Source organism: Rosa rugosa, chromosome 4 (genome assembly GCF_958449725.1).
Source record: "Rosa rugosa chromosome 4, drRosRugo1.1, whole genome shotgun sequence".
NCBI lineage: Eukaryota > Viridiplantae > Streptophyta > Magnoliopsida > Rosales > Rosaceae > Rosa > Rosa rugosa.
This window is the reverse complement of record NC_084823.1, coordinates 44,166,776-44,191,328: the sequence shown is the minus strand read 5'-3', so window position 1 is coordinate 44,191,328 and position 24,553 is coordinate 44,166,776. Positions and strand designations below refer to the sequence as shown.

The following is a 24,553-nucleotide window of genomic DNA, read 5'->3' as shown; positions in this document are numbered from 1 at the left end:
CCCTACTTTTATTATTCTGATTGGTAAATGAACTATAATTTAAAGCTTATAAATAAAAAAGTTAGGCCACTCTCCACTCTTAACTCTTTAGAAAATCATACTGACCAAAAAAAAACTCTTTAGAAAATCATACTGGTACCCCTATATATTCCAAAGAGGTCTGACATATAAACGTGCCGTATGAAGGAAGTAACTATAGTTCTTTCCAAATTAAAATTTCTTTAAGGTTAATTTTTCCCAATCAATTTATAGAATCTCTAGATTTTCTAATAAGAATTTTGTTTAACATTTTTCCGATAACAACAAAAAGTAGTTGTCGAGGATCAATACCTGAGGAGTCAGTACAGTGTTTATCGATGGTCAATAATTATTTTATTAAATTTTATTGAGGGATCAACAAAAAAACTGAAAGAAATTTCTCATACTTCCCATCTTTTTTTTTTTAGGATTTCTATTGGGACCTCCAAATTTACTCATTTGACCTCTATATCTTTTGAATTAATGAATTACATATATATCCTCTTGTAAAATGACAATTATAGACAATTAATTATAATCAACTAGACTTCGTTCAAGGTTTGGTTGGAGGATGAGCTTTGGGTGGGAGATGGTGATTTAGTTTTTTTTTTTTTTTTTTTTTTTTTTTTTTGTGTTCCGGGTTTTTTTTTTTTATTTATTAATTTTGGTAACCTTTCATTTTTATTTTTGAATAACCTTTCATTTTTTATAAGGGTTAGAAATATGTCTAACCATTTGATTTATGACTGCTTGATCAATTTATGTGTTATGACCGTTTGATTTATGATTTAAAGTTCTAGAAATTTATATTGAGCATTTTTTAGGTTTGCATGCAAAAAAGAGAAAAATAAAAGGAATGGAGGTGTAGTTAGCGAATTAGATGTATAATGAGTATATTTTATTTTTTTGTATGTGAATAATATAACTAAGGTTATTTGAGGAATTCAAAATGAGGTTTAGTGAGCAAATATTTGTATTTAAAAGCACAAAAGAGGTGTAAAGAGTATGAGAGGTCAAATTTTGCTCTCAATAGAAATTTTTTTTTTTTTTTTTTGAGAATAGCATACTACCCATCTTAAGTACACCAATAAGGAAACAAAAACAAGAAAAACTGCCCTACTTATTCGAGCACAAAAAACTTAAGCGGGCTAGAAAGTTAGTGTAATTAATACCAACAGATCAATTAAGGAAATATAGTTTGCTTGGATGATTAGTACTAAAACCTTGTGTTACATAATAAGGCACATTATTCCGTGTGCTGATCACAGAGCTATAAGCCCTCAGACTCTTATTGCATTACAAACATATCATTACGTATGCCTCCAAACCTCATACTTGCTTCATGGGCAGAACACAACCGTATAGTTTGTGCCACCATGGCAAGTAAATGTACTCGTTGCATCATCCTTAGGGTAACTATAAGCATCCTGGCAACGACTTTTAAAAAACCTAGAGTAGTCTGTAGGACCACAGTTTCCAGAATTACAACAATACTGATCAGTTTTGAACACAGTGCATGGGTTGTTACACCCTCCGGGAGCCCTCAACTGAGCGGGGCACTGTCCGTTTATATCCGCCGTGCATTTGATACCCCTAGTGCAACCGTTAGAGGTGGGACTAAAGTCCATTGGGACCACTACTAGAAATTTGGCCAAAGGCTACCGATTACTAGCCACTGTTGCCAAGTGGTGCTTGATTGAAATAGTGTTCCACCGTTTCATTATTCAGTGACAAACTTTTACAATGCCTCTGATGATCACTGGGAACGGCCTGAAGTTAGAAGGCATTTTGCTATTATATTATATTTTTTCTTGGTCTTATTATATTAAATTATAAATAGTACTCGTGCATTGTACTCGCCCTTGACAACCTAGATATTTAAATGTATTTGATGGCTCAACGGCCATACTTTTTTCTTTGGTACAAGTTACGTGCCATACTTTGACAGACCAGTACACACTGCGAGACAGTAACTTAATAAAAATTAAATAAAAAATAGAAATATAGAAGATGTTTTCATTCGCCGAACAACACAAAAAATAAAAATATTTCGATCCCTAAAATCACTCGCGAGTCCCCAACCCCCTCTCTCTCTCTCATTCCAAATCGTTCTTCTCTCCTCCATTCTCATCACCACAGCAATCTCCACCATCGCGTTGCCGTGACCGCCGCGGTCATTTGCCACGTCATCACCATACTCGATTTGGCTCTCACTGGACCAGCCTCTCAACTATGCGCTAATCTACATCACCAATAATCCATCGCCGTTTTGGAGTATGGAAGATGATATAGAAGAGTTCTCTTCTCCCGAAGATACTAATTTCTTTGTCTTTTTCTCTTAATATTTTGGATTTTTGCTTATTGATGTTTTGAGTGGAGATGAGATTTTGGGATTTCTTGTGAAAAAAAGTTGATTTTTCATCTTTTTTGATGAAATTGTGAGAAAAAAAAAATGAGGGAAGTGAAGTGGTGTTGATTAGTCTCTGTTTATGATGTGAAGATCGAACATAATTTGGAGGAGGAAGTGAATTTTTCTCTTTTTGTTTTATTTACAAATTTGAAGAAAAAGCCAGCAGTAACCAATAAGATCAACAATCTAGCATTTGTTGAGATTTGCGGATGTAATTTAATGGGTGTTTTGATGAAGGAGACTGACTTTGATAATTTGGGGGTTGCGGTAATGCACAAGGTAAAAACTTTGGGTTTCATTCTGTTACAATGCCTTTTAAAGGCTAGCAGTATGACAAGAAACTATGTATGGTAAATAAATGGTTTAAAGGAATTGGGTTAAACCTTAGGGTTCAATCATTGTAAAATTTATGCGCATAAGCAAGCAGGTTTAACGGTTGATTAATCATTGGCAGAGTTAGTTACAATTTGTTTCTCCCCATATATGGTTTCGCCTTTTGATTTTGGTTGCTTTGTTCTTGGTGCAGCCATTGTTCAGGTCGCTATGCAATCTGCAATGCAAGAAGTTATGAGTCTTTTGGTAGACAGGTCCAATTTTGGGGATACTTTTAGTCCCAATCTCATTTAGTTGCAGTTGACTGATTGTTCAGATTGTAAGCTTCTTTTTTTGCTTCTCTGTATGTGGTCTGTACTTGAGCAAGATAAGAGTCTGTGAACACCATAAATTATATGTTTATTTCAAAGTTTGCCAAATTTGTAGCAGATGTGCATCGGTCAACACAATATCAAACATCCTGTTGTAGTCCTAAAGTCCCATTGCATGGAAGTGGAGTTTTAACTTCTCAATCATCCTACCATATCATTGGAAGAAAAAAGAATCATATTTCAGATGTTCCAGCTTCTGTGGTCTGTACTTGGTCGTCATTGGTATACAGTCCCTGGTGGAAGGAAGGTATGTTAAAAGTTTAAAACTTAACATTTTGCTGGTTTTGTCAGTAACTCTGCATAGATCTAATATTAGTAGCAATTAGGGAGTCAGCTTTTTCTTAGGTTGATGTTAATACATATGGACAGTTTAGAAGGCTATAAAAGTTGATCATGGATTGTTATTAATTTCTGCCATTATAGTTACGATCAAAAAGTATAATGTCTGTTAAATCCAGCTATTGTTCGAATTTCTGCTTACAAAAGAAACAGGAGTTTATAAGCGTTTATTTACATACATTAATATTTTTGTGTGCGTTTATTTATATTAGTTCTAATGCTCTGGTGTTTGCCATCAGGTTTATGTTGGTAAAACTGGGCAGGAATTGACAGGTCAAGCAGCCCACAGACTATGCTCAAAGGTATTTGTGAAATCAATAGTTTGTCCATATTTTCATTATCTTTATGAGTGTATGACTGTATGTGGCTTACACATTGTTACTTTGTAACAGGAAAGTTGAAACAGCCTGTGAAGGCCAGAAAAAGGAAAGCCAAAAAATAAAAATAGATGAATTTCATGCCATGACGGGCATTAGTTGTAATTGGAACTGGTATATGGGTATAGGAAATACAGATTGGAGCCTATTAATTTTTTTTTTTTTTTTTACAAAATAAATGAACATTGACACCGTCTTAATTGTGACTGCATGATAAAAAAAATTAATATAATATAATGTTAGACACCAATCAAATACACCGAAGAGAAAAGGAAATGGTGTGAACTGCCACTGTAAAAGCTGACACAGCAGTATTCGGCAGGTATACTATATTCAAATGTTAAAGCAAAATATGATGAGAAAGATCCACCGATGTTGAAATGGTGTTCTATGCAACAATGGAAACTGCTCCATAGGGGACTGACATGTGATTAGTGGCTGCATAGTGGCTATTGAAGATATCAGTAGCCTTTGTCAACAATGAGCACAGAAATTTGATGGTGTCCTATAGCTAAAATTCTAGTAGTGGACATTGAACCCATCAACCAAAGAGATATCAAAGAAATCCAAGTTGTTGTATTGATTCAGTGCATATTCGGCGAGGGTGTTTGGGGGTTGACCATAGCCTTGACATTGGAGGAGACCGCCACAGTCACCAGTCTGGCATCTTCCACGTCCTGCTCCATCGAAGTTGCAATTTGTTCGGGCCCAAATGCGAGCCCCTTTAGTTCCGGCGTTTACATTTAGTATCCATGTTTGGCCATTGCCGAGTTGTCTACCGCCGCCCGGCACAGCAGCAGCCCAAACAGTGAAGGGACAGTTGTTTCGGATATTGAATGTAGCTGCATTAACGGTTGATGCAGCAAAGTAGAGGGAACTCATCCATAGGATGTACAGAACAGGAGGGAGGTTTTTGAGAAGGCTCATGATTTTGGTGGCTTATAAGCAATTTTATTGCTATGGTTAAGTGTGGTTGTGTATCTTTTGAAGAGGTTCATGAGGTTATATAGAGCTGGGGATCTCACCAAATGACATCATTTTCCATCCCAAAATGACATCAGGTTCATGGAAATTGGAGGACCATTTCTTTTTCTGTACGTTTTTCCACAAGAACAAGCTAGGTGGCAAATCGAGATTGTAATTCAATGGTACGTACGATCGAGCAGTGAGCCTTATGGACCTCACAATGGCATGCAGGGGATCATGTAGTGTAGTAGAGGCCAATAACTTTAGCTAGCTAGTTGAAGAAACGTCCAAAGAGAAGGATATTCTGGGCATTTTTCATCCATCTTCTTTGTTTCAACAAGTAAGAGCAAGCTAGGTAGGAGACTAGCAGGGACTATAAGCAGTGAGCCTCATCCACCATAATGGCATAGGGGACCTAGAACAGTATAGGCCAATAACTGAACGTAGCTAGTCGAAGAAAAGAATATTTTGGGATTCTGGCATTATTCTACCCATCGACACTGTTGCTCACTACTTTCTTTTTTTTATGACAAAATAAAATTACAACGAAAAAGAAAAACTACGCAAAACACCATCTCCCAGCTGATCCAACTAGAACATTAGGTACACCGAAAGGGATAAAGAGAAAAAACTAAATTCTATAATTATGGAGATTATATGCTAACGAGGCTAGATGATCGGCTACAAAATTAGCTTCTTTGTATACATGTCGAAAGATAATGTTTTGAAACTTCACAGCCAAATCTTTAATATCTCGGACTAATATCTTCAAAGTCCAAGGAATCGTAACCCTTTCAGATATGCAATCTATGAGTAACTTGGAGTCACCTTCCACTATAATTCGATTGAAACCTTGAAGATAAGCTGTATGAAGACCTTCTCTTAATGCAGTAGCTTCGGCAGTCAATGTACCTGTAGAACCAGATCGGTAATTCCAGCGATCCCATATTTACCCAGCATCAGGTCTGGTGTTCTTCAAGAATCAAGACTTCCTCGTCGACGGGATCTCTGAAGAAACTTATATGCTATTATCCCGACATCTTTGCAAAAGCTTCTATGTTTTCTTATCTTTGAATAATAGCATTTGAGTTCTGAAGAAGATAATGACACGGACCAAAACCTGGACTGCAAAATTGCATCTCCTGAACAAATGATCAATCGAGGTAGAGGACTGCAAAACCTGGACTGTTGCCTACTACTTGACCGTAACGAAGTCCTACAGTTATTAATCGAGGTGGAGGACGGTGGCAGAAGGTCTCTTTTTTCTTTTTTGTTTGTTATTATTTTAAATAAATATCGATGAATATGAAAGCACTTAACAGAAATATCAAACGACTTTAACTCTGTGTGGCAAGGCCTCCTGACAGAATTGGCACAAGATTAAAGGGAACAGGTTAGGCCTCATCATATGGCCCTTGGGCCCTAGGCCCGCCCGCCCCGTAGGGCCGAAGCCCGGCCCGGCCCTTCCATTAGGGCGGGTCGGCCCGACCCTTTTTTATTTAGGGTAGGGTATGGGTCACACAAATAAAGCCCGGCCCTACCCTACGGCCCGGCCCTAAAAGCCCGGCCCTAACCCGGCCCTAAAATTTATATTTTATTTTTGTTATTTTCTATTACATGTGTTATATGTATAAAACTATGGAAGTGTAGAAAATTATTTCAATTTGCCATATTAGGAAATGAGTCTTTTAAATTGAGCCATATTTTGAGAAGAAAAAAATAATTTTTTTTTAAGAATTAACCGTTAATTCGGCAAAAACGCCACCGTTTTAATATAATCTTATGGGTATTTTAATATTTACCAATAATTACTGTTAACTAATTAATTGTAATAATTACAAAGCTATTATTTCAAATTGGAAAATATATTCATGTAATACCAATTTTGAAATAAATCAAGTAATCAACATAACTAAAAATAATCAATTGGTCGAGTTGAAACCATTTTACCAATGTAATGTTAACTTCTTAATGAGTAATGGGGGACGAAATGGAATTTTTTAAAATACACCGCTGGATGTTATTTGCATATGAATATATGTTAGTGGTAGAAATTTCAGCAATTTCCGCCTTCGTTTGGACCTCGATCTACCCGGTCAACTCAATACCCTAAATAGAACATAAAACAAATATGCTCTTAACCGGTCCTTGGCAATTCACTTTTTTCGATCTTTCAGCTCCCACACTCTCATGGGTAGGGGGTCTACTTATGGATGTCAAAATTCCGCAACGTTTGTCCGCGCATGGTGCCGCTCCCCTTAGGGAAGTTTGCTTGTGCAAAGCGTTGACCGCTCCGTTAGGTGCCTTATTCACGGCGGATCGGCCTAATTTCTTTACACAATACCTATCACTATTGTATAAACATATAAGAATTTTCCGATTGATCGATTTTCATTTCAAAATTTTTGGATCGCACATAATCCTTATATGCCTATTAATGTAGTATAACTAGTTTATTAGGCTTGTTACCCTCCATGAGCAAAATGGGGGACGAAATGGAATTTTTTAAAATGAACCGCTGGATGTTGTTTTCATATGAATATATGTTAGTGGTAGAAATTTCAACAATTTCCACATTCGGTTGGACCTCGATCTACCCTGTCAACTCAATACCCTAAATAGAACATAAAACAAATATGCTCTTAACCGGTCCTTGGCAATTCACTTTTTTCGATCTTTCAGATCCCACACTCTCATGGGTAGGGGGTCTACTTATGGATGTCAAAATTCCGCAACATTTGTCCGCGCATGGTGCCGCTCCCCTTAGGGAAGTTTGCTTGTGCAAAGCGTTGACCGCTCCGTTAGGTGCCTTATTCACGGCGGATTGGCCTAATTTCTTTACACAATACCTATCACTATTGTATAAACATATGAGAATTTTCCGATTGATCGATTTTCATTTCAAAATTTTTGGATCGCACATAATCCTTATATGTCTTGTAATGTAGTATAACTAGTTTATTAGGCTTGTTACCCTCCATGAGCAAAATAGGGGACGAAATGGAATTTTTTAAAATGAACCGCTGGATGTTGTTTGCATATGAATATATGTTAGTGGTAGAAATTTCAACAATTTCCGCATTCGGTTGGACCTCGATCTACCCGGTCAACTCAATACCCTAAATAGAACATAAAACAAATATGCTCTTAACCGGTCCTTGGAAATTCACTTTTTTCGATCTTTCAGCTCCCACACTCTCATGAGTAGGGGGTCTACTTACGGATGTCAAAATTCCGCAACGTTTGTCCGCGCATGGTGCCGCTCCCCTTAGGGAAGTTTGCTTGTGCAAAGCGTTGACCGCTACGTTGGGCGCCTTATTCATGGCAGATCGGCCTAATTTTTTTACACAATACCTATCAATGTTGTATAAACATATGAGAATTTTCAGATTGGTCGATTTCCATTTCAAAATTTTTGGATCGCACATAATCCTTATATGCCTATTAATGTAGTATCACTCGTTTATTAGGCTTGTTATCCTCCATGAGCAAAATGGGGGACGAAATGGAATTTTTTAAAATGCACCGTTGGATGTCGTCCGTATATGAATATATGGTAGTGGTAAAAATTTCAGTGACTTCCACCTTCGGTGTGTGTATTAAATATGTTCAATAAAAAACAATGAGTCTTTTATTACCAATATATACCATTAAGCCATATTTTGAGAAGAAAAAAATAATGTTTTTTTTTTTGTTAAACAAAATAAGGCCCTTTTTTGGCCCATTTCGGCCCTATTTGAGGGCCGGCCCGACCCGGCCCTTTCGGCCCTAACGGATCGGGCTTTTTGAGCGGGTAAGGGTTAACATATTTAAGCCCTGGCCCGACCCTAAGCCCTAAAATTTAGGGTAGGGCCGGCCCTAGCCCGGCCCATGATGACCCCTAGAACAGGTGATGCCCTCCTGCCCTCACTTATCAACGTCATAATGGCACAGGGGACCTAGAACAGTAAAGGTACAGGGGACCTAGAACAATAAAGGTCAATAACGTACTGTAGCTAGTAAAAAAAATGGATATACTTCGGGATTCTGGTATTATTCCAGCTGCCGACGCTATTGCTCGCTTACGTCCATAAAGAAGTCTTACCCTCATTAATTCTTTATGTGCCCTCTCCGCCAGGGGCGGATCCAGGGGGTGGCGAGGTTTGGCAGCTGCCCAACCTCGATTCTTTTACCAAGCCATGGAAGCTTTTGTGCTTTGAAGGTTTTACAGAAAATTTTTTATGAAAGAGAGGTAAGAGGTTGAAGATGACGAGATATTGCTCTTGATTCCTTGTCTCCTTCTTTAATTGAACTTATCAAAACGACACAGTATTGATAGTGGCATATTAGCATATACCTCATATTTTCTTTCTTTAAATTTTATTTGAGAGAAGATGTTTATCTTTTATTCTTTTTTTTATTTAAAAGCTTAAGAGTTTCTATAGAGCACAAACTCTACTACACGCCTCTCTTATCAACAGTACGCCTCCTCTAATCATTTCATGAAATATTTTTCTTTTTTGAAATTCAATTTAAAGTTGTATTAATTCTAGTTTCACTATTCTATTTTCAGTTTTAGTGTTTAGCTCCTTCATATTTATACTTGTTGGTGTTAAGAGTATATTAGGGTATTTTGGTAACTTTGGTAGTAGAACAGCTGATATATAAGTCCATGTAAAACTGTAATTTGTAACAAAAACTCAGTAACAATGTAGTCCTCTCATTTTTCACGTTTTCTCCCTCTCTCCCTTTCTCTCATCTTCTTCTTCCTTCGTCTCTGATTCATAGCTCAGCTTTCATGGTATCAGGAGCTCAGGTTGATCGGTGACCTAGATGTTCTTGCTTCCTCTATCTTTTGCTTCCGTGTTCTCAATTTCATTCAATTTTGATTTTCCCCAATTCCAAACCCTAACCCCCAAATTCAGTTTCTCCCTCTGCCATGGATCCTTGCTCCAAGCTTGAGCTTTTCACCGTCGTTGTTCTGTTCCGGAATCCGAAACTCATCGATATCAAGCTTCCATGGCCTTGTTCGGTGCGACGTCGTTTTTCGATTCGAGTGCGGACAAGCGATTCCCTCTGGCAGTCTCCACCAGAATTGGAGTGCGGATTCACGTCCATGGTTTGATACAATTACAGAGAGGTTGGTAATCTCTTTCCGATTCACTAATCTCTACACGTTGTTCATCTGCTCTCTGCAATTCTTGTTGCTCCGCTTCACTATACATACTGCTGATGTGCTAGTCTATTATGGGATCTTCCCTAAGTCGTTTCTGTTCATCCGTCTACTTTGCACGTTGTTATGTTGAAGTATATTGATAGAATATTTGAAGAAGAATTGAATTTTGAATTAGATGGAGAAGAATTGATTGGTTTTTGAAGTAGAAGAATTAGTTGTAAATATTTTGAAAGAAGAAGTGAGTGAAATTTGCAGAAGAAGAATTGGTTGAATTTTGAAGAAGTAGATGATTAGTTGTATATAGTTTGAAGAACAATTGAATGAATTTTTGAAGAAGAAGAGTTGAGTTGAATTTTGAAGTATTGATTGAATTTTGAAGAAGTAGATGATTAGTTGTATATAGTTTGAAGAACAATTGAATGAATTTTTGAAGAAGTATTAAGTGAATGTTACAGAACAAGAATTAGTAGAATATTGAAGTTTGTTTTCTTTTTGGATGGATGGTTCTGACTTGACAAGTGGGATAGTAGAAGATGTTAGCTGATTATTTTTGGATTGTGAGAATGGCTCTAGTGTGAAGGAAGTGCTCTCATTGGACCAGAGGGTCTCAGGTTCATTAGTGAAGTGGAGTTATGGAGGTGGAGCAGATGACAAGATTTTATCCACTGAGAAACAATGGAGCTAATGAAAACATGGTGGTGAAAATGAAATTGTTACTAGCAGAACTTTTGTTGGCCGTGGCTTGAAGGAAGGCCTTGTGAACAATATCAAGGAAAAAGATATAATTTCTGACTCTGGAAGGCTTATGAGTACAAGTGGCTCATCATCTTTCTTTTGTCATCTCGTTAAGGGGATATGGTCTTGGCTCTGGAATTTCTCTTTTGATTAGGGTGAAGTTGGTTTTCTAATTGGTTCCTGAGTCTTCAAGATTTCATTCAAGCAAGTAGTAGCTCTGAAGCTGATGTCACTCCAAGATTAGTATTTTCTGATCAAAAGAGGCATGCTATGTTCTGAGTATTTACTGCCCTTGATTTTGGAGTTAATTACCCGTCCTTGTTCTGAAGAAGAGGCACCAGTTCCATCATTTGGTTATGGGGTTTTACTTTTCACATTTGCTCCAACCATATGCTTGTACCCAAGCATATGGTTGAGGGGGGATGTTAAGAGTATATTAGGGTATTTTGGTAACTTTGGTAGTAGAACAGCTGATATATAAGTCCATGTAAAACTGTAATTTGTAACAAAAACTCAGTAACAATGTAGTCCTCTCATTTTTCACGTTTTCTCCCTCTCTCCCTTTCTCTCATCTTCTTCTTCCTTCGTCTCTGATTCATAGCTCAGCTTTCAGTTGGGTTCTAAATCTCAATTTCAAAAAGAAGAAGAAAAAACAAGAACAAACATGTTTGAGATAATTTAATTGACATCAGTTAAAAGTTAAGAATTTTTTGCTTCAAAAAAGAAAAATGATCTTACTACTTAATAGTCTTGCCCTATGTGAGAAATTTTTCTGGATCCGCCACTGCTCTCCGCAACTTCCTTCTCATCTTAGACGCTTCATGAATGCGGTCAAAATGAAGTTATATAATCAAGAAAGTTACGCTGGTCTTAAGAAAAGGGAAAAAAATTGTACATAGTTTTTTTTTTAAGCAATGTAAATAAACTCTATTTACATAGCTTATTTTGTTAATACACACCCCCCTTTTTTTAATTTTTAAATTCAATTTCATATTTGAATTAAAAAAAATAAAAGGAAAACTTTGAACGGGAAAAAGTTTGTAAGATTTGTGAAAAGACGAGAGAATGGGTTGGTGCCAAAGGTTGTGGACATAATTAATGATAGAACTTGACTTTGATAGGCATTTAAATGGCATTGGCCCTAGTATGAAGCGTGACTAATTTTTTTTTTTTTTTTTGAGAAAGAAGCGAGACTAATTGATCGTGTGATTAAGCCTTCTGACAATCACTTTTATTCAAAAAAAAAAAAAAAAGCCTTCTGACAATCACTGCAAGTGGATATAATGACTGGTTCTTCTCACTACTTTTCAATACCGGGCGTCTGCTTCTGGTTTAAAGCCACAGCACAGCAGAAGTCAATAGTAAATTTTATTTATTTCTTTTTTCTTCCTCTAAAACCATGATGGTAAGGGAGAGTATAAGGAAAAGTTGGACATGTGAATTAAGTGGATAAGGATGTTTGAATATAATTTCTTCTAAGAAAATCAGCCCTACACAAACTTAAAATAGTTTAACCACTACAGGTGGTCGAGTTGGTAAGAGCCTCCAGGTGTGGAACCCCCATATCCGGGTTCGAATCCCGCCGACGCTTATTGGAGTTAAATCCCAATATATTCTTGGTGGCCAGGGGGGAGAAAGCGTTTTGACAAGATCCCCCGAGCACGGATTAGTCTCTGGGCCTAGGAAGCCTTTGAGGACACCGTGTGATTGAACAATAAAAAAAAAAAAAAAAAAAAAATTTAAAATAGTTTTTATTTTCACCACATAATGTGAACATTTATTAAGTTATTCAAAAATCTTTGCAAATAATAAAAGCAAATTATAAATCATTTGATCATCTAATTGTAATGGATAGATATAATATCTTCGGTAAATAAGTAAAATTCATTAATATTATAACTCGATAGTTATTTAAACTTTAAAGAGACGATATTAACATGCGATATTAACGTGCAGTGTGTCTGAAAGTTGGAATTTCATTTTGTAAACTTGATTAGTACATAAGTTAGCTAGTAATTGCATTGACTTAAATTGAGGGCTTCCAGCCACTGTACGCCTAGTAGTAGTTTTTGGAACTTTGGTGGCTGGGTAATAGAGGTTACCACTAAATCCTTTAGCCAAGGGATTTTGAGTTCAAAATCCTATAATCACAACCTCTAGATATGGTAATTACATAGTTAGAGAAAGAGAAGTGACTAGTGATGATGGAAGAGATGGTGGAGATGGGTCTCCTAAGTCATAGTGTGGTGGTAATTGTGGTTGTCTCCAGGTCCGGTCTTGAGAATTCAGAGACCTAGTGCAAAAATTTGACTAAGGCCTTATGTTCATTGCATAATGACTTATAAAAAAAAAAAATGAATGAGTACAATAAAATAAAGGTTATGACAAGATCATTCAATAATATAAAAATTATTCTCAAACAGCTAATTAAAATAACGAATAAAGTTTCAAATAATGTTAAATACGGAATGTTTCAAAAAATAGGGACACGGAAAGTTAAAAAAGAAAAAGGAAGAAAAAAGAAGATTAACAAAGAAAAAGAGAAAAGGAAAAAAAAATGGCAAATTACATATAAGTTATTGACAAAGATGACGATGTATGAATTTTACTAAATCTTACAAATAAAGACAATTTGCTCTCTACTTGCCCACATGTGAGTGACATGTCATGAGTTAATTTATTTTTTCATCTTTAACTACTTCTTTTGACTTCTAATCCCTAAGACCTGCTCACCTAAGAGACAGTTTTTAAGGGACTGTGAGGGACAAGTGAATCTGACGGCTGAAAATAAATGCACGGTTTTAAGTTGTTATAATTTATGCTTTTATATTTAATACATGTGGTTGAGATGCATTTGTCCCTCACAGTCCCTTAAAACTGTCCCTTAGTTGAGCAAAACTGTCCCTTAGTTGAGCAAATCTGTTTAATCCTTTTATAAAGACTAAATCTTACAAATAAGGACAATCTGTCATCCACTTACCACATGTCATGAGTTAATTTACTTTTTTACCCTTAACTACTTCTTTTGACTTATAATCCCTTTATGTTACTTTTTTTTTCCTGAGAATAATCCATTTATGTTACTTCTAAAAAAAAAAAAAATCTCTTCCTTTTACACGTTGCTAAGAGAGAGAATTTCAGAGCTATTCGTCAAACTTCTTTTTCTTCTTTATTGCTAAACGTGTCTTTGGTTCAATAGCAGCTTCATTTGCAATAACAGTAGCAGGAGCAATTAGATCTGTCAATTCATGAATGAAATTGAAGCCTCCGGTTGAATCTCGGATTACTAAAATTTCTTTTTGTATCACCAACTCACTCACATACCGTCAAAACAACCACCAAAATTCTGCAACTCGAGAAGAAAAGAATATTTTGACCAAAAAAAAGAAGAAGAAAAGAATATTAAAAGATACATTAATTAGGAACCATCAAAGACTATTTCAGACAAAAGTAGCAGTTCATATAACTATACCAATACTGACACCAAAAGCGAAGTTGTTCAATCTCCGGTTTGTTCTTTTCAACAGTTTTGTAGCACTCATAGGCTGGATACGCATAGCCAAGGATCATCCTACAAATGTTTCAATATGGGGCATTAAATATCTGAAGATAATCACACGTACGTTTCAAGCAATTGGATGGGGAGGGTCATTTGATGACATACACAAGTCCTCGGGTAAGAAATGATCCTATCATCTTGTATACCTAACAATAGAGAAAGAAAATAAGTTAATTAGCCACCGAGTCAAATCAACAATCTGGAAAAGTACACAATACAAAAGAACAAAACAGCTCACATCCATACCAAGAAACTGCACATTTTTATTCTTACAATCATATAAAACTTAATCCACACTCCTAAAAAATTAGTAGCAGAGACACAAAATTTTCAGTTTAATACATATGGAAATGAACTCAATACAAGCATCTTAACAACCAAATACACCGAAAATTGTATACATTACCTCAAGAAATGCCTTCAATACCCACAAAAACGCCAGCACTAGCACCCCATTAACAGACAACCCCCCCTACATCAACAATTCAGCTATAAAAATCCGAGCTTTTCCGAAACCGAAAATTCTGATTAACAAACCATAATCTGATGCAACACACAAATATATATAATTGAATGTTTACCAACTTGGTGGGGATTGCAACGGGGAGAACCGATCGGACTGCCCTCCTGGCTCGCTTGGACACCTTCGAAAATACATTCTGAACAAACCTCACTAACAGATCCAAACTCCTATCTTCTTCATCATCGTCGTCTTCATCGTCGTCCTCAAAACCATAGGGCCGGTCAATCTTGGATTTTATGGAGCGGCTCCAATTGCGAGGATCGTCGACGAAGCTATCGGCGCCGCCCTGTGAAATTGGAGACACAAAGAGTTAGCGAACTATCAGATTGAGTGACTGAGAGGGAAACAGAGATAGAGAATACCGGAGGGTAATTAGGGTTTCGTCGAGTGGCTTGGCCCCGTCGCTGGGGTTTTGGGGTTTGTGTTTTGGCTTTGGCTTCGTCGCTCGGTTTGGGTTTTCTGTTTTGTGGGTACTAGATATTGGGTCAATAGCAATGCCCGTAAATTGTGATGAAACTCGAGTATTTTGGTCATTTTCTATTAAAATTGGGAGTCAGGCTTGCATCATTTGGCTTTTGGGCATGAGTTCATGTCCTTATTTGTATAAATCTTTTTAAAAGTGACTTTTCTGTGTTTACATTTTTTGTCATGTGCTACTATGTAATTTTCTATAAAAAAAAAATCAGCAAATAGCTAATCAAGATAACGAATAAAGTTTCAAATAATGTTAAACACAGAAAGTTTAAAAACTAGAGTTTTTTTTTTTTTTTTTGGCAAGAGATTAAAAACTAGAGTTGGAGACTCGAACTCATGGCAAGGAAATGAAAAACCGCGCGCGACTTTGCACGCCTACCAACTGGACTACACAAGCTCTTGTTTATGTGTAGGGAACTAAATTTATTATATTCACTTATACCTATATATATGTATTCGAAACTCGAAGTCGGAAGCCTCCGATTTTTAGAGGCTATGTGCGGCGGCACTACCTGCACTCCCTCAGGGCCGCCCCTGGTTGTCTCTTCTTTCTTGGTCCTCAAACTACTGAATGTTGTAGTGATGATAAAACCTAAGGTAGTTAGTTATAGTTTGTAGTGTTGAGGTGGCGGTTGTGGAATTGATGGGGTGTGGAGTTATGGTGCTGGGAAATGGTGGAGATGAAGTTTTATGTTTAGAATTAAGGGAGGTTGAGTTGTATATATAGTAACGATGGAGCTAAAATTGAAGAGAAAAGGGGTGAGTGGTGACGAATTAATCAAGATCTGCTATGTTAGGAAATAAAGGGAGAGAAAATCTCTTGCATCATGTCCCCGAAAATGTGGGGATTGAGAAATATGATTTCAAATTGTGGGGAACTCCCACCACCATGCTTCTCCTTAGCTAGTCTAAGAGCCGGGTCTTCCATGAGTGGCAGCTCGATCGGCGGAAAAATCAATTTGCATTTTTCCGTCAAAATTTCATGTCTTTCTTCTACTAACTTTGATTCTTGCCTCAAATAGATTGTTTTTTTTCTTTCTTTTTCTTAGAGAGTTCTAATAGAAAAGGAAATGATTGAATTAAATATAAGTGAAATATAATGAAATACAAGTTATATTTTAACATTTTAGGACACAGTTGCGAAGGAGATTGTTACTTGACAGCAGCCACGTGAAGAAACAAAAAGATTGAAAGTGTAAATCTGATCACAAAGCCCTGAAGTTGAATGGTTATTATTATTTATTACTACTCACTCAATAAGCTGTGAGTTACATAATGCACACCATTACTTGTGCTCCCAAGCACTCAAACTTCAATTTATTCAATCCCAAACATCTTGTTCTTAACTATAGCGAAGATCTATGGGCAGAACACAACCTTGTAGTTAGTCCCACCAGGGCAAGTAAAAGTGCTGGTTGCATCATCCTTAGGGTAACTGTAAGCATCCGGGCAACGCTCCTTGAAAAACCTAGAGAAATCCGTGGGACCGCAGCTCCCAGAATTGCAGCAGTACTCATCAGTCTTGAACACAGTACAGGGATTGTTACAGCCACCTGGAGCTTTCAGCTCATTAGGACACTGCCCGTTGATATCTGCTGTACACTGGATCCCACGCTCGCAAGGAGAAGTGGGACTAAAGTCCATGGCGACATTAAACCCATCGACGAGGGAGATGTCGATGAAATCCAAGTTGTTGAACTGGTTAAGCCCAAATTCGGCTAGGGTGTTTGGGGGTTGACCGTAGGCTTGGCATTCGAGGAGGCCGCCACAGTCACCGGTCTGACAGCTGCCATGTCCGGATGCATCAAAGTTGCATCCAGTTCGTGCCCAAACGCGGCCTCCTGTAGTGCCCGCGTTCACGTCTAGGGGCCAAGATTCTCCCCCGTTAAGCTGCCTGCCGCCGCCTGGCACCGCGGCGGCCCAGACAGTGAAGGGGCAGTTGTTTCGGATATCGAATCTGGCTGCATTGATGGTTGATGGAGCAAAGCAAAGGGTGGTGATCCATAGGATGGACAAAACTGAGAGACTTTTGTGGAATCTCATTTTGTGAAAATATTGGTTTGTCGATGTGTGGTTGTGTTTTGAATTCTGAGCTTTGATGAGTTTATATAGGGCAGCAAAGTAAGCTATTGAGCCTAACAATACAAGACTCAAGTATGCATGACAAATTTGACAGGTACGTGTTCCCGATCGCTAAATGACATTTCTTTCTTGACTTGACTCCTGAACAACGTTCATTTGGTCATTAATTTCCACAATGAAAAAATAAGATTAGACGTTTCCATGAAATTAGTACGTGGAACTTGGTATACTGGAAGGACTTCGTTCTCTATCCAGGACTAAGTCGATTAATACCGAACATATGTGGTACTAATCTTTTCAGAAAAGTTAGATATAAACAGAGAAGATGTATGTAATCACGCAAAAATTTGTGGGTTACTTAATTGAGTAATTGGAAAATGAATATCGTCCAGTCCACGTTGAAGAAAAGTCTCAATGAAATTGTCAGCATAACCTGCGGTTTCTGTCTATGGCATCTCATGGGTAACGGGATATTTTCGTTTATATATGTACAACTTTCCACTGGCTTATTGATAATTAATTCTATCATATAAATCTCAAAACCTATAGCGCAGTTTCTACCTAGCTCACATTGAATGCAAAGTTGTAAATGATATAAGATCTTGGACCTCTTTACGTAGTGTTAATCGGTTTTGAATTGGATACAGACATCCCTGGATGGCATTAGAGTTTTGACTTTGAGGTATTAATCCAATCATACCTCGACGGGCCTTGTATGACAGAAGTGTACGTGTATGCTGCATGACTTAATTTCGATGCGCTGTTTGCACGTGCGACCCTAGGCCTCTCCACGTATTGTCTGAATTTGTACAAATTTTAGTCTTCAAGTAGTAATTCATTAAGAAAAATGCAATATATATCGGTTTTGCAACCCATAATCGGAGGCCAATTATGCTTCTTAACCTCTGATTCAATTGACTCCTAGTTTGTCTTGCATATGTTTTGGTTTTGTCTTTTAAATTTTCCTTTGGATTCATGTTCCCGTTGATGTTCTCTCTTTTCATTCACATGCATCATAAAAAAAATGATGAAGAGAAATACTAGATGAACCTTTTTGCATCCTACCTAGCCCGGAGTGAGACATATATATACAGGTCCTGGTACTAGATGAACCTTTTTGCATCCTTGAACAGATGGAGAATTCTGGAATACGCAGGCTGCAATTCTGGAGGGGCAGCCATGACAATTCCACTCACCGTTATTAATCTGGGTAAAACTCATCGCGCTCGTTGGCGCATCGGCCACCACAACCCAATTTTTTCATCTCCTCCCTCCTTCTCGTCGTTGGTCTATCCACAAACCACAAACCATTTTCTCTCCAGAGCCATACCGTTCGTCCTTCTCCTCGTTGACCTATCAGCAATCACAAAGCATTTTCTACAACCTTTTGAAAACTGATGAAAGGGATTAGGACCCGTGTCCGCAAAGATTTTGATCTGTTTGTCATCGATTTGTTGAACCAGATTTGTTGTTGTTTTCGATCAGTAGTTATCACCGGATTCAGTATGCCATCGAAGGAAAGATCCGTCGAGATCCACCGCACCGACACCTCCAAAATATCCTTGTAAGTTCAAAATTCTTCTTAACCGTTCAATTGATCGCATTGGTATTTAACGCATGAAGACTATCGTGCTCTCTTTAATTGGTTTTGGATGGATTGAAGTTAATGTGTTTGCAGTTAGTTTGTTTAAGTGATTTTGTTAGTATTTGGTTCCTTAAACTGCACCTGAAATGCTCTATTTGATTGATTTTGTGTGAATTCGAGATTGATTTTGTGTGAATTCGAGTTAATGTGTTTGCAATTATTGATTGCATTAGTAATTGATTGATGAATTTGCTGCTGAAATGGTAAGGACGCAGGCGCTGTTGCTACACTCGATTTGGAATTTCGATTTTTTTTTTCTTTCCTTTCTTTTTATGGCAATTTGAACGGAGAAAAAGCTAAGTTTTTTTTTTTTTTTAATCAAAAAATTTCACTAATTAAATAACGGATTACATCAAGGAGTATATAGTGGCCTCATTAAACCCACCACAAACCGAATGGGAAGAGTACCACACTCCAACTAAAACTCAAGTACGAGACTTCATCAAAAAAAAAAAAAAGCAAGTTTATTTACTCGAAACTGTTACTATGGTGCAGGCGGCTAGGAACATCGACCGAGAAGCAGTGGGCTGGATGTCTCGTGTCACCGCTTTGCGGGATTGGCATGTTTATCCAGTGTGGGAGCCAAGGCTCCTGCTGTTCCTGCTTTGAGGCCTGATGGAGTGGACCTTTTATCTCCAAGTGTTTTAGAAGCTGCTGTGAGAACCAAGTTCTTGTGTCATTTGCAAGCATGGTGTTGATGGGGTCAAGTTCAAGAAGCTCTGAGACTCATTCACTCTAATCCAACTAACAAGGTCATAATCGCAACAGCCTAATTAGAAAAAGATGTCTCCGAACAATTCGTTCAAGCTTATAGACGACTAGAAGTTACCCCTCACTACGTGTTATAGTCTGCTGTAAAATGTTTGAACCTCTAGATAAAATGCTTCCAAGATGCTAGTGATAAGAAAGTACGAAAACATGTTATATGTAATGAAGACCAATAGAGTTATGCATCAAGTATAGAAAACATAGCGACTCTGTTATCTAATTACAGTTGAACCAACTCTACTAGGACTGATTGGTGGGATGGTCACCATATTCCACAGCACATATCAAGTGCCAGCTCCCATAAAGCTATCCAGCAAAGTTAATTTTCTAAACAGTATCGTTACACTAAGAAAAGTAGAACTGAGGCACGCCGAATATGTCAGTAGAGCCTTCAACGTCCTAAAATAAGGGAGTAGGGCAAGCCATTTTCTGATAACATTTCGGATTCGTTACCCCTTACATCACTCCAGCCAATTTCTTACTGAAAATTATGGTGGTCTTATTGGTATAGGTATAGGAAAGCTCTCATACATCAATATAGATATAACATCCGACATGTTTGGCCGGTGTTCTGCATCTTCTTCAACCTCATAGCAGAGCAACATGGATGCATCTTAACAAATTGATCATTTAACACATGAATCACTTGGTGTTGGATCCATCAATTCCAAACCTGCACCTTCTTGCCATAACTGTCGCCATGCCTGATTCAAGAGTGTATTTATTTAGGATACTAGAATACCACCCTCACAAAATAAAAAATAAAATAATGGGTTATTATCACAAATGGTACCTGAACTATACCTCAATCTTATCGATGGTACCTGAACTTCAATTTTGATCACAACCAGTACCCGAACTTTTCAATTTCATTTTAAATGGTACCTAAGGCCACCTTCGGTCACTATTCCGGCCAAAAAAGCCAAATCTAAAAAAAAAAAAAAAAAACAAGTTCAAGGCAAGTCTATTACCAAAAAATCATCACTATATATGATTGCAACCCTTGAAATCATCAAAAATCATCACTATGATTGCCTCCCATGCCTTTTTTAGTCGGAATAGTGACCGGAGGTGGCTCTAGGTACCATTTAAAATGAAATCGAAAAGTTCGGGTACTGGTTGTGATCAAAATTGAAGTTCAGGTACCATCGATAAGATTGAGGTATAGTTCAGGTACCATTTGTGATAATAACCCTAAAATAAATATCATTGTAACTGAGAATTGCAATGCATAAAAGCTGTTGATTTCAAGCATCAACCCTCCAAAACTTAAGACATTAGATATTCCGGAATGGGAAAAAAAATATAAATAGTACCCAACCTAAGGCCCACTCCGAATTCTATACCCAAGTTTCCAAAACTATCACAATGGTACCCTAAATACCTCGCCCAACCCAACATATATACCTGCCGTCCATGATGGCGTTAACCCGTATGCCACGTGGCTTATTTTGATGGGTATTTGTGTCATTTACTTACCCATCCCTGAATCTTGAGTCCCTTTGCACTCTTCCTCTCTCTATCTCTGTCTGTCTCTCCCCCCCCCCCCCCCCCCCCCCCCCCCAATTTGTTGTATATAGTGGGTGATAGATAAGAAAACTTATATGAGTGTGTATGGTGTAAAAAGGTAGGCTGAAAGAGGCCGGAGACGGTAGCGAGGTCACCGGAAAAGAAGAAGGCAGTTGCGCGGTTTTTTTTCTTTTTCTTTTTTTCTGGGCTTAATATCTGGTTTTCCCAATTCTTCTCCTTGTTTCTTCTTAGTTGGTGCAAAGAATTTGGATTAATCTTTTGGAATTTGGATTAGACATCTAATTTGGAATTTGGATAAGATGGATTGGTAGTTTTTGCAGCTTCAATGAATCCCAACAAAAAAAAGTCAAATTCAATGAATCCCTGTTCAAAGCTCATAAGTTTTAATTAATCTAGTCCTTGACCACCAAAATTTATTTCTTTCTTCTTATGCCTAGTTGATCAATTAATCAAGATAAAATTTTCAATAGAATTATGAATGGATCTGTGGGGATACCTATCTTTTTCTTCTGGTGTTGTAAAGAGATTTTGATGATGACGGTGGCAGTGGCGGTGGCGGTGGTTATGGCTGAGAGGAAGGCTTTTGGTTTCAGAAGGGATAGAGAAGATGAAGAGAAATGGATTTCTTTTGGCAAAGGAGAAAATGGATTAGAAAGCCAAAAACAATGGCTTTATTTTTCTGGCCGTAGGATTTTAGAGTGAGTGAAAATGAAGGGCTGATATTCCTTTTTAAGTAAATACTTAACTAATAAAAAATCCAGTTAAAGAAAAACACTAATAAAAAATAAAAACTAAGGTTAAGGCACGAAATGACCAAAATATCCCTGAAATTATGCCACCTAGCATAACAATTAACACCGTTATAGACGGTGTGTATGAATGTTGGGCCGCGCTGAATACCTGGGTACCATTGTGATAGTCTCGGAAACTTGGGTATAGAAATTCGGAGTGGGCCTTAGATTGGGTACTATTTGTATATTTTTCCCTTCCGGAATAGATTCCCTGCATAGCAGACTGATCGGGAGGCATGTAACCACTGTACCAAGTGAAAAAGAACCTACCTTTAGTGCACACATACATAAATGCATGACTAGCAACCAAAAGTGAAAGAAACGATAGGAATGTATTGCTTATAAATAACTTTATGTGTCCCAACAATCCGTCTAGTACTTCCTTCAATTAACTTCATTAAGCATGAAACTCCTTGCTGTACCAAAATCAGAAATTTTGGTTCATATTTTCATTTAGTAGTATGTTACTAGATTTGAGATCTCTATGAATGACTTCCAATAATATTGGAATGCTTCTCCCAATCTAGTAGCATGCATCTGGTTGAATCTGGCCAATATATACCGAGTTTGTGCAAAAAGAAAAGGCTATGTTTCACAACTAAAAATCAAATGAAACAAGTGACAGTCTAATAGTAACATCCTCTCTTCACTATGAATGCAAAATCTACGCGAATATTAACATCTCTCTTCACCATGAATGCAAAATCTGAAAAGCTGAAATTCAGATATGAGTATCAATTCATTCTTAAACCCCACTTCTCCTCGTCGACACTCCACTCATACAAACCCAAATAATGGGATTGATTAGCAGGGATCACTTCAACCCAATATCTCACATCTAAAAAACCTTGGAATTGAACTTTGTAAAAGGACTTACCAGCCAAGTATATGAGATGGGATGAGATGATTTCTGCACATTCGCTATCCCACCATAGTTTTGGAAGATCTTACACTGTCTTCATCGCCTTCATCCTCTTCAACGCAGAAAGCACATCCAGAGGTGGGTTGATGAACTGGAGCTTCTTCTTCATCTCATTTGGTCAATGAGAACCTGAGATGAGAAAAGTCAAGAGACGTAGTGGCTGGCTATGCGACTCTCTATGTTGTAGTTTTGTGAGAATAGACCTCAAAATCCCTCGGAAGTTTTACCTTAACGGCCATCCGTTTTAGTGTTTTACTCCCACATCCGTCTACGCGAAATTACAAAATACCCCTACTTTGACCGATTTGTGTGGCTCCCCTCGCACCACGTCGACAATTGTCAGAGGCTGTACGTAACTTACAGCCTGCGCATTCCAGCCTCCTCCTACTTAGGCTCTGTTTGGTTTGTGGAAAGGAAATGAATCATTTTCCTTTCCATTGGGAAAGTGGATCCTAGGGTGGGTTGGGGGGAATCATTTTCCACCTCTTTTTCCTTTCCATTGGGAAGCATTTTCCCTTCCATTGTCACTCCTAAACACAGGACATTCCTTTCCCAATGCCCAAAATCTGTGAATCAAACACAGCCTTAAGGGGGCCAACGATCTATGAAAAGGTCTCAGTCAGTCACAGAGGCTTACATGAGAAACAGACAAACTTTCCAGCAAGATTCAGCTAATTAGTGGAATTGACTAGAGTACTGTAGATCCATTCTCATCTGGCTGGTGTTCCTTGAAGAAAGCTCACATTAGGGATTAGGAGGTATGCATATATATCACATTGCTGATGATAGTAGGGGATATGCTTGTATTCTCTTGGACCAACTTTTGCAATCACAAGAAAAAGAATGAATTATTGTTTAAATCAGAAAAGCCATATAAGTATATATCCACATTCCAATATTTTCTGCACTCTCCCTGATCATCTGATGATTTGGAGAACAAAACTCAGGGCCAGCAAGATTTCTGGACCATTAATAATTTCATATCCAGTTCTGGAATAAAGGAAGATTCTTTTATACGATCTACTATATACGAGAGTTACACGGTCATGATAGCTCGGGCTGATTAAGATCAGTATGTGATAGGAGCAGTTGAGGATCTTGTTTCCTTCAATTCACAGGGTTCCTTCAAGATTGAATCGATTAATTAATGGCCAGCTAGCTTGTTTGCTCAACAGTTGTTCTCATCTACCCGACCATTTGATTGAGATTACTGCGACCTAAGAGTATCGTGGTTCTCAAAGCTGAAGCTTGAATTAAACTCACAATTAAAGTATTATTTACTTGATAATATGATCAAGTGATGAATTATGCAACTAATAACATAGATATTTATTCTTTAATATGTAAGATAGAGGCCGGTGAGAACAGGGCCGGTCTTGAGAATTCAGAGACCTAGTGCAAAAATTTGATCGATGCCTTATGTTCATTGCATAATGACTTATAAAAAAAAAATGAGTATAATAAAATAAGGGGGGTGAAATTTGCACACCCTAATTTGCAAATCACACACCCTTTCATTTTTTTTTAATAATATTTCATCCCAAAACATCTGGCT

The 24,553-nt window shown here is 37.6% G+C and overlaps 3 protein-coding genes and 2 long non-coding RNA genes across 8 annotated transcripts; 2 read left to right on the top strand and 3 right to left on the bottom strand.

The window, feature by feature from the left end:
• Positions 1 to 1,201: 1,201 nt before the first annotated feature.
• On the bottom strand, positions 1,202 to 4,839 carry LOC133741995 (thaumatin-like protein). Its single transcript, XM_062169694.1, has 2 exons — positions 4,380 to 4,839; positions 1,202 to 1,676 (listed from the first exon to the last, which is right to left on the bottom strand). Exons 1-2 carry the CDS (start codon positions 4,773 to 4,775, stop codon positions 1,359 to 1,361), a joined length of 714 nt encoding a protein of 237 aa, XP_062025678.1. The 5' UTR covers positions 4,776 to 4,839; the 3' UTR covers positions 1,202 to 1,358.
• On the top strand, positions 1,827 to 4,328 carry LOC133741996 (uncharacterized). 4 transcript variants are annotated; one of them, XR_009862308.1, is made up of 4 exons: positions 1,827 to 2,707; positions 2,955 to 3,379; positions 3,711 to 3,773; positions 3,864 to 4,328. It is a non-coding gene; the product is annotated as an uncharacterized LOC133741996 (long non-coding RNA). The 4 variants fall into 4 exon arrangements; XR_009862310.1 differs by having other exon boundaries at positions 1,839 to 3,080; positions 3,188 to 3,379; XR_009862309.1 differs by having other exon boundaries at positions 1,843 to 3,080; positions 3,191 to 3,379.
• Positions 4,840 to 14,633: 9,794 nt separating the features above from the next.
• On the bottom strand, positions 14,634 to 15,436 carry LOC133744878 (protein SHORT HYPOCOTYL IN WHITE LIGHT 1-like). The gene is made up of 4 exons (XM_062172906.1): positions 15,425 to 15,436; positions 15,149 to 15,259; positions 14,845 to 15,072; positions 14,634 to 14,735 (listed from the first exon to the last, which is right to left on the bottom strand). Exons 1-4 carry the CDS (start codon positions 15,434 to 15,436, stop codon positions 14,634 to 14,636), a joined length of 453 nt encoding a protein of 150 aa, XP_062028890.1.
• A 1,040-nt stretch (positions 15,437 to 16,476) lies between these two features.
• On the bottom strand, positions 16,477 to 17,359 carry LOC133707001 (protein P21-like). Its single transcript, XM_062132547.1, has one exon. It carries the CDS (start codon positions 17,301 to 17,303, stop codon positions 16,620 to 16,622), a length of 684 nt encoding a protein of 227 aa, XP_061988531.1. The 5' UTR covers positions 17,304 to 17,359; the 3' UTR covers positions 16,477 to 16,619.
• An 847-nt stretch (positions 17,360 to 18,206) lies between these two features.
• Positions 18,207 to 19,944, top strand: LOC133707002 (uncharacterized). Its single transcript, XR_009844862.1, has 2 exons — positions 18,207 to 18,906; positions 19,483 to 19,944. It is a non-coding gene; the product is annotated as an uncharacterized LOC133707002 (long non-coding RNA).
• The last annotated feature ends 4,609 nt before the right edge of the window (positions 19,945 to 24,553 follow it).

What these genes read in the sequence shown, in the direction of transcription:
- LOC133744878 (XM_062172906.1), bottom strand. An exon ending in GAAACCCTAATTACCCTCCG is followed by an intron (nt 15,073 to 15,148) that starts GTATTCTCTATC and finishes CCAATTTCACAG; the next exon opens with GGCGGCGCCGATAGCTTCGT. An exon ending in TTGCAATCCCCACCAAGTTG is followed by an intron (nt 14,736 to 14,844) that starts GTAAACATTCAA and finishes TTGTTGATGTAG; the next exon opens with GGGGGGTTGTCTGTTAATGG.
- LOC133741995 (XM_062169694.1), bottom strand. Translation starts at nt 4,775, where the DNA reads ATGAGCCTTCTCAAAAACCTCCCTCCTGTTCTGTACATCCTATGGATG. An exon ending in CTTTGGTTGATGGGTTCAAT is followed by an intron (nt 1,677 to 4,379) that starts GTCCACTACTAG and finishes AGTAATCGGTAG; the next exon opens with CCTTTGGCCAAATTTCTAGT.
- LOC133707001 (XM_062132547.1), bottom strand. Translation starts at nt 17,303, where the DNA reads ATGAGATTCCACAAAAGTCTCTCAGTTTTGTCCATCCTATGGATCACC.